Source organism: Capricornis sumatraensis, chromosome 13 (assembly GCF_032405125.1).
Source record: "Capricornis sumatraensis isolate serow.1 chromosome 13, serow.2, whole genome shotgun sequence".
NCBI lineage: Eukaryota > Metazoa > Chordata > Mammalia > Artiodactyla > Bovidae > Capricornis > Capricornis sumatraensis.
In genome coordinates this window covers 61,624,282-61,639,953 of record NC_091081.1, presented here as the reverse complement: position 1 = coordinate 61,639,953, position 15,672 = coordinate 61,624,282, and the positions used below count along the sequence as shown (strand labels likewise).

Below are 15,672 nucleotides of genomic sequence, written 5' to 3'. Positions count from 1 at the left end.
TCCCGTTGAGTGGTCCCCCTGTGTCTTACGATAAAATCCGAAGGCCTCATCATGGCACACACAGACTTCACAACAGCATCAAGAAATAAAGGGACAGTAGGTTTTGGGTGAAGTCCAGTTTAAGTACTCTTTTAATCCAGGTCACACAATTCTAAGGGCAAGGCTAAAATTTGATCTCGGATATCCTGATTTCCTGCCTGTTGGTTCTTCCTACATCTGTGTCGTCTTTCTTGGGAGGTGGCTGCTGAGAGGGGTGGCATCCAGGAGAATGCTGTCAGATGCTACAGTGCTGGGAGCTTAGCTTTGCTCTCCTCCTGGAGCTTCTCTGGTGGCTCAGAGTGTAAAGAATCTGCCTGCAAGGCAGGAGCCTGGGGTTTGATCCTTGGGTGAGAAAGATCTTTTGGAGAAGGGAATGGCTACCCACTTCACTATTCTTTCCTGGCTCCTGCCACCAGAGTGGATTGCAAAGACCCCATGGACTGCAGCCCACCAGGCTTCTCTGTCTATGAGATTTTTCCAGACAAGGATACTGGAGTGGGTTGCCATTTCTTTCTCCAGGGGATCGTCCCAACCCAGGGATTGAAACCGGGCAGGCAGATTCTTTACCTACTGAGCTACAAGGGAAACCCTTGTTTTACTTAGTGTTGTGCAAAAATGTTTTGCACATTTATAAAAATAAAAATAGCTAGCATGTGCTAGGTATGAGTCTATTAAGCATGCAAACATGCTTTACTTTATTTAGTCTTTGTGCCACCCCTATGAGGAGAGTGCTTCTATTAATTCGCTTTATATTAATATTTAAGGGAAAAGCCTAGATGTGTTGAGTAACTGTTGAGAGGCACAAAACTCCCCAGGGCCCTGAAGTAGGACTCAAAGTGAGGTGCAACCAGTGGAGGGAGGGGAGGTGGGAGGGTGGGGGGAGGCACACCCTCTCAGCCACTGGCCTGGTATGAAGCGAGAGAGGGGTAACTAGCTCACCCTTGCTTGTCCAAGGTAGTCTTCATCCAACAGGTGGAGAGGGGCTTGTGGTATAATTCCACGAAGCAGCCTTGATGCATGGAAGTATCTCTGAAAGCTTAACAGTCTTTTCACCTTTTTCTTGGTGCCAATTTCCCCTGAATGTGTTGTATCTGTGGAAAGCAATCAAATTCCGAAGTTATACATTTAAAAAGCCCTATTTTCTCCACTCTGTAAAAACAGAGTGCATTATAAAGGAGAGAATCCCAAGAGATGCTCTCAACACTTTCTTAAATAGAGACCATGTAACTCTGCATTTGAAATTCTTCTAGAACAAGAAGGATATTTCTGATATGTTACATTCATTAAAAGGAGATATTTCTGACTAATTTTGGAAGACATGAATGTGAATTAAAAACCTCATTTTCTTATTAACAACGTTAGTAAACTTAGTGAGTAAATTCATACACTTTTATATGCATTTAAAGAACAGTTGTGCTTTTTTGTTCTTCTATACTGGAATGGAGGTTCCAGAATTTAGAACAGGTTCTCATCCTACAATCTCTGTAGTCTGATGAAATCCTCACCTGAATTAGAAGAGTTGAGAATACACTAGCTTGGATACAAGGAAAGGTTTCCTAATGTCCCAGGAACATCAGCAGCAAAGGAATTAAAACTCTCAGCACAAGAGTGACCTAGATTCTCATGCCATGAAGCAAAAAGGGTGTTTATTTTCTAATGGAGTATATTCTCTTTCACTGGTGGCCATAAAAATCTGATTCTGTCACTAGAGATATTTTAATACTCCTGTCACATGTGCCTTTAAAACTTGACTGTTGACTGTCCAGAAATACCCCAAGCACATAATTTGAATGTCTGTCAAGGTATGTTTCATCTCAGATGAAATCCTATGAATCACTCAGCCACATGAGTGATGTCTGCTGCCAAATTTAGATCTGGAGTCAACTGAATGGTCCTAGAAGGAAAACATACAGTTCATACATAGAGACATTTTGGTTTCTCTCATGCCTCTTCCCATGTCCCCTTTTCCTCTATAGAAGTCAAAATCACAGTGGATATTGGAAGCAGAGGAATAGATGGAAAATGACCCTTTTACAATGTGGCACTCCCAAGGTCAGGGAATGACCGAAATCAGAAAGTTACTTGGTTTTATTATGCATGCAAAGACTTAACTCAGGGCACACAACACCCACGGCTTTTTGGAAATGCCACCTGATTAAAATTCTTTTTATTTTCAATTGGGTTTAGATTTCCTGTGTGGGGAGATGTAAACAAGACCATAAGGAGATAAGAGCAGTAAACTGAAGTTGGGTGCTTAGGCGCACATCAATATGAAACGTGGGCTCAGTTCTACTGATGGGTTCTCACTCATTTCTGTTTATCAAAGTACAGGTTAAAGTGGTTCATTCATTAAAAAATGTTTTGAGGCAATTTTCTGATGGTCCAGTGGTTGGGACTTGGCATTTTCACTGGCAAGGTCTGGGTTTGATCCCTGGTTGGGGAAATAAGATCCTGCAATGAATAGAATGAAGCCACACACACAAAAAAACGTTTTGAGTGTTACTAAATGTTACTAAGGGACAGGCACTGTTCCAGATGCTTGGTGATATCTTTCCGTTCTAGATCCTCTAGTGAGCAAAACAAAGACCCCCATCTTCAAGAAGCTTGCATTCTAGCCAAGGGACATAGAAAATAAGCAATAAACAAAAAAGAAGTAATTTATAAAAATGGGTTAGAAGCTGGTATGTGCAATGGGGGAAGAAAGGAAAGCAAGGGACAAGGGATCAAGAGTTCTGTGATGGGATAGCCAAGGTCGCCCTCATTAGAGGCTACGATTTGATCAAAACTTGACTGAACTGAAGTACATCAAGGAGCTGACCAAGCAGGTATCTGGGGAAAAGCCTTTCTTACAGAGGGACCAACTCAACTAATTCCAGAGTGGGAGTGAGGCTGGGATGCTGGCATGTAGAGTGAGAGAAAAAGAGGAGAAAGAGATGTGTTCATAGAGCAAAGTGGAGGTGTGTGTGAGAATTTTACTCTGAAAGCCATTGTAACAACGTGGGCTCTACTCTCAGTAAAACATGGAACCACTGCAAAGTTTTGAGAGGAAGAGTAGTGTGGAAACACAGCATTAAAAAAGGGTCACCGTGGCCTCTGTATTAAGAAAAGATTGTAGCAGCAGACTTTTGATGCAGTGAGATCTGTTATGGGGCTACTGGAATAATCTTGGCAAGAAAGAATGGTTTGGTTAGACCATAGGGGTAGCCATGGAGAGAGCTGATGTGAGGGGATTCTGAATACATTTTGAATATATTTTCAAGTTTTTTGGCCTGAATAACTGGGGGAATGGAGCCGCCATCATCTGAGATGGGGAAGGCTGCAGATGGAACAGGCATGGGGTGGATTTCAGCTTGATACGTGTTGAATTTGGATGTCTATTGGAAATTCAGGTGAAGATGTCTAGTAGAAATAAGTGGATATAAAATCTAGAGCTTGGGGGAGAAGACTGGGTTTGAGAAATACATTTGGGAGTGGTCAGATGAGATTAACCTAATCACTGAACTGTGCCCTTAAACAAGCACATTTTATTGTAACCTTATAAGCAACAATATCCAGTAGCTACAAGCACGTTTAGCATGCACATTTTGTTATTTAAATATAATTTATCGCTAAAAGGAGCCAGATAACCTTGGTGAAATGTGTGAATCTAGGACTGGGGCAGGCAGAGTACAAGATGAACTGTGACTTCTTATAATGCCAGAAAATAAGGAAGAGTTCAAAAAATGATGGGCTCGTAGAAAAATGACAGAGGAGACAATGTGAAGGGGGGCTTTCTGAGCAAATATGCAAAAATTTGAAACTCAGCATGAATAACAGGAGAGTGGATTATAAACCACTGACTGGAAAAAAAAAAAGAGACTCCACCAGCCCATAGTAAGGACGTGAGTAAATAAGTAAATAAGAGAAAGCTCTGACCAATAAGGTGGAAGAAACAGTGAATTATTAGTAATAGCAACCTTTATAGTAATAACTGATTCAGGCCAAAATCATTAATAGATAATAAAATTAAGTAAAAAGCAACAGGATAATTACATGGTATCAAAGAATCTTTTCACAGGTGACACTAATCCAAAAGGAAAACATGGATAGTTTTCTAGTGGACAAAGGTATAGGAGGTACCATCTTCACTAACTATTCAACATTAGCATCACTTGTCATAGGAGAAGCTTATATCTTACTCTGCCTGACGTAATCACCGAGGACACAACATCACCTGTGCAGTGGTCTTGCCCCAAAGGTACATCCCACCCCTCAAAAGAGGTAACATCAGAAAAACCCAAACTGAAGCATATTCTTCAAGCAAACAATCTGTCCAAACTCTTTTAAAAAATTAATTAATTAATTTTTAATTGTAGAATAACTGATTTACAATATTGTGTTGGCTTTTGCCATATATCAACACAAATCAGCCACAGGTATATATATGCCTCTGCTTACACTCTTAAAAAATATCAACTTCATAAAAGACAAGGAGAACCCAGGTATTGTTTCATAGTAATGGATACACAGATACAGTGTGCTTAATGCAATGCATGGCTCTGAACTGGATCCTGGATCCACCCCCCAAAAAAATTCCATAAGTGACATTAGTAGGACAATTTGTAATACTGGGATATGGACTTCTATATGAGATAATAATATTCTATCTATAAATGTCTTCACTTTGATAATTGAACTGTGGTTACATGGGAGAATCCCTTGTTCTTAGAAAATACATATTGAAATATTTAGGGATAAAGGGGCATGATGTGTACAACAAATTCTCAAGTGATTATGAAGAAAGTAGCAGCAAGGCAAATAAAGCAAAATACAACTGGTGCATCTGGGTAAAGGGACTATGAATGTTCTTTGTTCCGTTTGCACAAATTCCCTATAATTCTGATGTTATTATATAATAAAGAGTCTAAGAAGGGAAAGAATGGGAAGGGAGAAATCTGACATAATGACATGGAGTATATTCAGCTCTCAAGGAGTTTTGCCACGTTTGGGAGCAAAGAAATGTGGTGATATTTCTATATAGAGCTATACAGAATGAAATCAAGTGTGTTGGTAAATAAATGAAATTAATTATTTCTGTATTATGTATAAACCTGAAAGGAAATATCCATACAATGGTCTATTCCTTTTTTTGGTAGTCTATGAAAATCCTCCCATTCTAAAATACTAGAAGAAAATCTCCCTTGTGGCTAATAGCATGCCTGTGTTTACAAAATAAAATCAGAAGCAAACAACTTAAGCTTGGATTATGGAAATATGGCACAAACATAACAAATTGCAATTATGGATTGTTTGTTGGTAAACTTCCATTCAGCTTTCCATCTAAGATATTTTAAGCAGATTCGTAGGTAAGATAATGACACTTGTTACATACAGTAAATATAGGTGATTAGAGATAATTTCTGGTCACCAAAATTATCATTTTGACTAAAATATTTCTAATCTCCTGTTGCCATGAGCTGAGAACCCATTTTTGCCTTAAAGAAAAGAGGAAAACAGCAAGACTCTCTCCTTATTTTTTACCCTTGGAGTCAAAATGGTGATAGTCTACTAAAATGACAATGTGGATCTCTTTCAATTTTTATTTTCATTTTTGATATTTTTTGTTCTTAATTTTTATTTTGAAAATATTATGTTAAAAATAAAATATCTTAATTACTGAATTATTTGGTACCTTTTAAAATTTTGCAACTGAGGTAAGGGCTTCACTTGCCCCAGCCTAGTTTTGGCCCTGTCTGGCATCTTTGCAGCAGAAGCTCAGATAATGTGAAAAATGTTAAATATTAAAATAAATCTATACTTAAAACCTTCTCATAGTTAATTTTTTATGGTAGTGTGTAGGTTAAAAAATACATTAATAGCATATAACATCATTCATCATGAGAGAGTCAAAGTTTTGGAATCATTTGGTTTAATGTGTATTCTTTATTTGTGCAAATTCTTACTTATTGTCTGAGATGGGCAGGTAGGTATCTGCCAAGATACAGTATTGGTTGGTGGCCAATATTTTCTAAAATACAAAGGCATGTCGTAAGTATCCATATAGCACTGCTCTCTGGGTTGTTCTTTAATATATGAGAGAGTAATTCAGAAGTGATACTGGGTGACCATTTATGAAAATGATAAACTTTCATTTTCTTACATGAGGACATTCATAAAGCTAAATGAAAAAAAAACTTTAAGGTAGCTCTCTTGAAGAGATTCAATAATGAAAGAAAATAAATTTATTTAAAAATAATGCTAATAATTTATTTATCAACTGTCATTTAGGGAGCAGTTTGTGCTGTGAGATAATAGGATAGAAAACTAGGATATAAACTGAAGGTATAGTTGGGAGAAAAAATTCATATAAAGAACAACCTGTGAATAAATCACCATGCTGTATAATAATCGTGGGTATTGGCTTTGGAAGTGTCGATATGTGTTATACTGTTATTAAATAAGACCTGACACATTTCTTTCCAAAAGGACTTTCAGTGAGTAGCATATTTTTGTTTTGATTATTAGGAGTACAGTGATAGGCATTTCTGGACAGAAATTTAAATGATTGGCTAAGCTAAATTTGGAAGATAGTTTCATTAAAATCAAGCTTCCCTGGTGGCTCAGATGGTAAGTAGAGAATCTGCCTGCAGTGCAGGAGACCTGAGTTCGATACCTAGGTTGAGAAGATACCTTGGAAAAGGGAACAGCAACCCACTCCAGGATTCTTGCCTGAAGAATCCCCATGGACAGAGGAGCCTGGCGGGCTACAGTCCATGGCGTAGCAAGGAGTTGGACATGACACTTTCAGTTAAAAGCCAGAAAGAAAAACACTAATACAGTATACTAACGCATATATATAGAATTTAGAAAGATGGTAACAATAACCCTGTATGTGAGACAGCAAAAGAGACACAGATGTATAGAACAGTGTTTTGGACTCTGTGGGAGAGGGAGAGGCTGGGATGATTTGGGGGAATGGCATGGAAACATGTATAATGTCATATAAGAAACGAATCACCAGTCCAGGTTCGATACAGGATCCCTGGGGCTGGTGCACTGGGATGACCCAGAGGGATGGTGCAGGGAGGGGAGTGGGAGGGGGGTTCAGGATGGGGAACACGTGTACGCCCGTGGCAGATTCATGTTGATGTGTGGCAGAACCAATACAATATTGTAAAGTAATTAGCCTCCAATTAAAATAAACAAATTTAAATTACAAAAAAATAAAAATTAAGCAAAAAAAGAAAGAATCTTAACAAAGTGTGTAATAATAAAATACTGGGTTTATTCAATACTTTTATAGAATTAAAAAACTTGATTTAAAGGCATTCACAGCTACCCTAATGGTGCTTTCTGTTTGGATTTTGTAGTTTAATGGGCTATGGGTCCCCATATTCTCATTTGGAAGTTACAAAATGTTGCTCCAGAAGGCCTCACTGCCTAATCTATGTACGCATTGACTCTGACTGTGAAAGTCGTTTTCTGCTTGCTTGTTCTCTTACAAATTTCACAAATTGTACATATTAACACATTTCTGCACTATTTAGACACTAATTTTAGGGTTATGAAGTTTATATTGGCACTGCTCATATGGTAATTTTCAAATTTCACAAGCTGCGATTGGCTTCAGTGCAAAAAATGTTAATAAAAATTATTTTCATTTTGAGTACCTTCTCTATGGCATCTTCTCTTTACAGGGGCTGATACATTTTGGTACTAGGAGAAATCTTAAACCTAGAAATACTATCTGGGGTTAAAGAAAAGCTATAAGCTCACCTATATGATGAGGGTGTTTCTGTCAACTGTGTACATAGTTCCTCCAACAATGTCTTTATCTACTATTAGGTTTAAAAAGCCCATTTGGGTTTTCCACACCATCTTGCAGAAAAACTTGAAGGACCTTTTTGGCCAACCCAATATTTCCAGAATTTGAATAATTAGTAATTGGTGCAGAGGTAGCTCAGGTGGTTCTGAGAACAAAGAATGCTTTTATGTTTAAGTGGAAACTTGCTTCTAGCAAACATGGGTACTCAACTTCATAAACTTAACATCAACACTTTCAGAGCACTAATTCTACTGAATATTTAAAATAATATTATTAATAAATTCCATAATCTGATAATTATTGTACTAATAATTATAATACTTATATAATTATTATACAATTATATAATCACTATGTTATAATAATTATGATGAAATTCCTTGCTGAGTTAGTGGCTATTCAAATACTTTCATATTCTTCTCTTACAGAATTTTAATATGTCATACTAAAGGGATATTGGTATAAACTTATTACTCCTCAAGGTTAGAAACCATCTTATCAAATGTTGTAACTCCTTGTAACTAGTGTAAAATCTTGCTAATTATGGAAGGTCCATACAAAGTCTGTTGTTGTAATCTGATTCAATTCTTTCAATTAATTTATAGAAACATCATTATCAAGTGCCATTTTAAAACAATAAGCTGATTTGTAAAGTGTAAGATCCTAAAACTTACATTTATACACTAGCTTTTGAAATCATTTTCTCAACTCCCCCAAATGGAGTTCCAGAGACCAGGTGTTCCTGCTACTGCCATTTCCTGTGACTGACCTCCACCATAACATGTGCCCTGTGTGATAGCAAATTTACTCTTATTTACACATTTGACTTATTAGACTATAAGGTCTCAGAGGCCAGATTCATGGTAGTTTTCTTTGAAATTTCACATTATCCTACAGCATATAGGTGTTAAATATATGATGATGGAATTAAATAATTTTGCTGTATCTGTGCTCTAGTTCTGAGCTCAAGAATGATGAGCCTTGGAGAAATCAGGTTGAAATTCTAGTTTTAAATATGTGGTTTTAAAAAAGATGAAAAAAGTTAATTAGTGTGATTTTAGGAGTCCTGAAATGCAAATAGCAGGTTTACAGTATAACACTTCTTTTGTACAGCCAATTCTCACCAGTTTAGGATTCAGGATTCCTGCAAAGTTGGAAGGTTAGTAGAGTTATCCAGGATGGCAATTTTCTTGAAAGCATTCATGAGGGTTTTAAGATTGAAATAACCTATGCTAAGGTGCAGTTGCCCTATAGATAAAATTTTTAAAGACTAATGAAAAAAAACTAGTAAAGAGATAATATGTAGAAAATAATATCAATGTATTTTAAAAATGTATAATGTGGACTTCTAGTTTTCTTGACAAAGTGCTAAACGAGACTAGTGCTCACTTCAACCTACAACTGAAGTATTAAACACTTTAATCTACTATCATGTGCTTTTAGGAAATTTCATGGGCTTCCTAGGTGGCACTAGTGGTAAAGAGCCCTTCTGTCAATGCAGGAGATGGAAGAGATGCAGGCTGAGTCCCTGGGTTGGGAAGATCCCCTGGAGTAGGAAATGGCAACCTGCTCCAGTATTCTTGCCTGGAAAATTTCATGGACAGAGGAGCCTGGTGGGCTACTGTCCATGCAGTCTCAAAGAGACGGACATGACTGAGCGACTGAACACATACATACACAGCAAATTTCATAATTTATAATTCAGACTGGGCTGTAATGACTTTAGTCAAATCCCAGCATTCACAGATTAGTATCTCTAGACAGTAAAGTCTCCATTTCTTCATAAAAGAACCAGATGCCAAGAAATCTTTAAAATATAACAATATTATGATATTGATAGATGATATATAGAAAGCCCTAAAGACTCCATCAAAAAACCCTTTGAATAATTGATATTAGTGAAGTTGTCAGATAAAAAATGAATACATGAAGATCTGTTGCCTTTCTGTACACTAATAACAAACTATCAGAATGAGAAATTAAGAAAATGTTCCCAGATACATTTACATTAAAAAGAATAAAATGCTGAGGAATAGATTTAACCAAGGAGGTGAAAGATCTGTATACTAAAAACTACAAGACAGCAATAAAAAAAAATTGAAGACAAATAAATGGAAGGATATTCTGTGCTCATCAATCAGAAGAATTAATATTGTAAAAAATTCTACCCAAAATATCCTACAGGTTCAATGCAATTCCTATCAAAATTCCAGTGACATCCTCCATGGAAATAGAACAAATAATCCAAATATTTGCATGGTACCACAAAAGAACCTAGATTAACCAAAACAACCTTAACAAAGAAGAACCAATCTGGAGGCATCACACTGGCTGATTTTAAACTATTTTACAAAGCTATAGTAATTGCATAGTATGATATTGGCATGAAAACAGACAAATAGATCAGTGGAATAGAATAGAGACTCAGAAATAAACCCTTCGCATATATGGTCAATTGATTTATGACAAAGGAGCTAAAGGTTTATAATAGGGAAAAGAGTCTCTTCAATAAATGGTGTCACCATTGGTAACAACATGAATGGACTTTGAGGGCGTTATGCTAAGTGAAAAAAGACCAGTTAGAGAACGACAAATGCCGTATAATCTCTCCTACATGTGGAATCTAATCTGGGTCATAAGTACAGAGAACAGATTGGTGGTTGCCAGAGATGGGGGTAGGGGTGACCAAAATGGATGAAGAGGGTATTAAATATTTTAAAACAGAGAAGAACAGAAAAGAGAATACTTTGTCTATTCTGGTCTTTCAAAAGTCATCAGTGGTCATAAATGACCATATTTGTTTATTTTTCCTGTACAGATTACCAGCAGTCAGAAAATGGCACTTAGAAACTAAGGACAAACAAAGATATTACTTGTCCTATAATATCAAGTGTGGAGACTGTCCTCACATGGGTTGATATATATTTAAGACAAAGTCAGTACAAACGACCTCCGAAATCCGAGAGCAATTTGATTGAGATAAAATAGAAATTAAATCCCTTAGCATCTGGGGAATTTTCTAAGGCCTTTAACAGGAAAATAAGAAAATCAGTTGTGATATCCAAAAACAAACAAAAATGCAGATAACATAACATTAACAATAACAAAATCACCAAAAAAAGAGAGGAAAGGAACAAAAAGAAAACAAACCTAAACCAAAAGAAAACTCATCATTGCCTTAACGTTTAACTTGAAGTTGGAAAATAAATTTGAGTTAAAAGGAGCTAAGTTATTTTAAGTTTCCTAAATGCAGGTTCCGAACAGAGATGTAGTAAAGCCCCATGTCAATAGCTCTTCTATGTACAACAAATACTCACGACTTCTTGATGGCTGTCACTTGAAGAAGAGCTATGCTTCAACACTGCCACTGAGTGGGAGGAAGTGGAGGAAGACGAGTTTTTAAGGCAAAGAGAATTGTTTCTCTAGTTCTACTTTTTAACGTTTATTTTTTTAAGTTGACAATTCTCTTTTATGCTCTTGACAGTAAAGAGAGAACCAATATGGCTGATATGAGTCCTAGAATAGAATGAACTCTTTCCTCAGTTCCCTGTATCCACACCTGCTGCCTTGGCTTTAGAAAACGTGCTCAGAAAGTGTTTAAGAGGGTTAAAATCCTTGTCCTCCTCAACCATCCAATGAACTGGTTTATGGCAAAATGTGCTGTTTCTAGTCTATTATTTTGCCTACCCCCAAATCCACTTCAACCCATGGATTATGAATCTCTAACTTCGGGGTTCAGGGATAGTTGAAAAACTATTTCCTTTTTGTAAGGAAGGAAAAGCCTTTAAAAATAAGCTCTTAAGATTTCTCTGGGCAATAGAGAGGTTTTTCAAAATCTCAGTTTGAATGAAATTTAAATGAATTAGTAAGCATCAAATTTCTTTAGTTTAAAAGGAGAAATATGTGCCAGGCACAATGTGGTTTTATTGAACTCTCCGCTTCTCAGTGTTTGAAATGTTTAGCAAATCCCAAGTTTTGAGGGCAATGGTTTGTGGTGAGCAAATTGAGGTGACCGAACTTTCAGTTGATTCTAAGTCTCCAGAGGTTTAAAAACTGTTGCATTAACTCTCTAGTTCCCAGCATATATTTAAAATAAGTGTGGTCTTTTATCGGAGATATGTGTTTGAATTGTTATATTTCACTATAAAAATTCCAGATTTGTGTTGTAATATACATCTGCTCCTTGCCTTTCACTCTGTCTGCTCGTTCTACTCCCCCACCCTGGGAGAGTGGGGGTAATCCTCTGATTGTCTCCAGTTGTCCCCTCCAATCACTCTCACCTACCACTGACAGATTTATTTCTCAAGCACAACGCCTACCATGTCAGCCCCCCTGCTTCAAATTCTTGAGTGGCTCCCCAATGTCTACATAGTTATACTATTTTTCTGGTATTTATGGTCCTTTACAATGTTGATGCCAACTTATTTTCCCATTTTTATCTCCCACCAGTCTCCTTGCAGATAGACAGGTCTCTGCTCTGGCTGTATTTTTCCCCTCCCATGTCCCTCAAGCTTCGGTATGATTCCCACACTTCTCAGCTGATTAATCAATTGATTACTATCTCCATCTATAGAAATGCCATTAACCCTTCAATAGCCCACCTCAAATAACTCCTCCTCACTTCCCAGTCAGATGCATTCATATCTTCTGTGAGCCCTCTAATGCTTTGCAGTTGGGATTGGAGTAACCAGCGTTCTTAACTCTCCTGCCCGTTGCTGCACACACTACTATAAGCCCTATTAGAGTAGGACCACGTGGGTGCTGATGGTGGTAAAGAATCTGCTTGCCAGTGCAGGAGATGCAAGTGACATGGGTTTGATCCCTGGGTCAGGAAGGTTCCATGGAGTGGGAAATGGCAACCCACTTCAGTATTCTTCCCTGGAAAATCCCATGGACAGAGAAGCCTGGCAGGCTACTGTCCATGGGGTCTCAAAGAGTCGGATGTGATTGAGCACACACACATGTCTGTATAGTGTGGTGGCTGGCTTAAAAGGTGCTCATTGAACAAGGGAATGAAGGGATAGGTGATTATTTATTATTTTTTTTAACCATTAAAAAAATCAAAGTATAGTTGATTTACAATGCTGTGTTAGTTTCAGGTGTTCAGCAAAGTGATTCAGTTAGACACATACTATATATCTCTATTCTTTTTTCAGATTGTTTTCTACTTAGATTATTATAGGACACTGAAGATCTGTGCTATAGTTCTCTGTGCTATACACACAGGTCCTTGTTGTTTATGTTTTATACATAGTAGTGTGTATATATTAATCCCAAATTCAGACTTTATCTCTCCTGGTCCCCTCCCACCCTATCTCCTTTGGTAACCATAAATTTGCTTTCTATGTCTATGAATTTATTTCTATTTTGTAAATAAGTCATTTATATCAGTTTTTAAGATTCTACATGTAAGTGCTATCATATGATATTTGTCTTTCTCTTTCTGACTTACTTCATTTGATATGATTAACTCTAGGTCTATCCATGTTGCTGTAAATGGCATTATTTCATTCTTTTTGATGGCTGAGTAATAATCTATTGTGTGTGTATATATATATGTATATATATACATATTCTTTTAAAAATTATTTATTTTTAATTGATGGATAATTGCTTTACAATATTGTGTTGGTTTCTGATTCATCAACATGAATCAGCCATAGGTATAGATATGTCCCCTCCCTCTTGAACCCCCTTCCCACCTCCCACCCCATCCCACCCCTCTAGGTTGTCCCAGAACATTCTTTCTGGAGTAAGGTGATTATTGGTTGAGATAGAAACTTTCTCTTTTTCCTACCTCTTGTAGCACATTATTTTCCTCATGATGCATACCTCCACAGAACTGACAGTAAGAATGAATTGTCTGGAGCAGGCAAGATTCATTCATTTTATACAACAGATAACAGGGTAATCTCCTATGTAGAAGAACTTGAACTTCTTTTTCTTTTAGAATTTGTAGGATTTTTTAAAACATTGTAAGTATATCTTTACAGTATCCATCAGCAGAGACCTGGGTAGCAATGTGGACCTCCAAAAATTTTCAGAAAAGGATCCTTTATGTTTTATTCTTTGGAAAGGAAATTCATTGTGAGTGAATTCCTTTCTCTTTATGGGTTACAATGGATGCTTGAGTTATAGTCCACCTGAGTGAATCCTCTGATTTAATGGACTGAATCAAGTGGGTATTATATGTAGCTGGAATATAGCTCTTTAAATGCAAACACCCACTCTAGTTCAGTAAAGCTTAAGATTTTACCTGCATGTTGAGATTTGTTTCTTATGGCCCATGGCTCTCTATGGGTTATAGTGGCATCTTAGGTGTAATCATATGTGTAACACCATTAAGGAACAAATTCCCACTGAGACTCATACCATTCATAGGTCAAGGAAAGCTATAGATTTGTACACTGAGTTAGAGAAGAGAGAAGAAATTTTTAGAGGATTATTCTGGTGTCAACTTGCATGAGTACCTGAACTGTCCTCAAAGATATAACTGATGGATTTAATCTAGAACAAGCACCCCTGGCCTTCTATTCCATTTATTCTGTCTATAGCAAAAACAGGGCTTGGGGCCAGAGGTGATGGGACTAAGAAATATTGAGCACCTACTAGGTAGTTTACATTTGTCATCCTATTTAATTTTTAAAAAAGTGGGTACTGTGAAGTCAGTATTACCAGGTACTTTCTACAGATGAACCAACGGATTTAGAAAAGTTTACTAAACGTTTCACAACAGCTAACAGGGTAATCTCCTGTGCAGAAGAACAGGAACTGCACAACTGATAAGTAGCAGAGCAGGGACTGGAACCTAGGTCTATCTGATTTTTCAAGATGCTTTGTTCATTATATTCTGTTCTTTATAGAATAGAAAAGGACAAAGAATAGGGGGCATGTGACAGTCCAGCATGGAACCTTATTTTCCCGGAGGTACAGTGATGTATGAATACTCACGGAATCTCAGATTTCCTTCCTTTTAAAAAAGTATAGTGAAACAAAAGCAAGAAAAGGACATTTCAGTGCAATTCATAAATACAAGGGTTCTAAAAACAGTAAAAATGTAAAGGTTGAAGATTAAAATCAGTATCATTGAACAAGAATGTCAGAGTGAGAAATACTGGAGGGCTAATATTGAAAGACAGTCAGTAAAATAACTAGAGAACAACCAGAGAAATAACTTCATAGCAAAACTTGGAAGTGATTCTATGTATGTAACTTTCCTGTTTCTCTCACTAAATGTACAAATGGAATATTGGGAGGTGAATAATAAATCACTTGTGGGTTTTAAAATTGAAAACACATGTATTACTGACACTGACTTAATATGATTTGATTATTATGTTATTACACAAAGAAATTCACAGACATTGGTTAGTACCTCAGGCTTTGGAAAAGACTAACATTTTTGTTGTGTACATAGAACAGAGCGGCCGTTTCTGGGGAAGGGAAAGAGTGGGAGGTACTTGGGCAAACAGGCTGCTCAAAATAAAACTGTGACAGGATGCACACTGGCCTCGTGTTTAACCATTTCCGAGCCGGGCCTTAAAGGCTCCTAAGATTTTTACCTGAATGGTGTCTGCTGATCAAGATGTGATCTGAGAGTGTAATCCTACTTGTTTCACATGGCCTGTGGGATTTCTCTTCTTTTCTCCAGTTTTCTTTCCTCTAGAAAACTCATCTATCTTGTACGTGTTTTCTAAATATTTCTAATTTCCTCTAGAATGTTAAATAATATTCTAATAGGCAAAGGTTATTTAATAAACATATAATATTCTTTGGTAGCTATCAATGAATGAAAATAAAGTACTTTAAGCATGAGTTGGCTGTTTTTT

The 15,672-nt window shown here is 36.9% G+C and overlaps 1 protein-coding gene across 3 annotated transcripts in view; it reads right to left on the bottom strand.

The window, feature by feature from the left end:
- The window catches only part of PDE7B (phosphodiesterase 7B), a 247,656-nt gene that overhangs the window by 47,317 nt on the left and 184,667 nt on the right, over positions 1 to 15,672 (bottom strand). For all 3 annotated transcript variants that reach the window (XM_068985151.1, XM_068985149.1, XM_068985152.1), the window contains one exon: positions 979 to 1,130. In XM_068985151.1, coding sequence (XP_068841252.1) covers positions 979 to 1,130 — 152 coding nt within the window. The remainder of the gene's footprint in view (positions 1 to 978; positions 1,131 to 15,672) is intronic.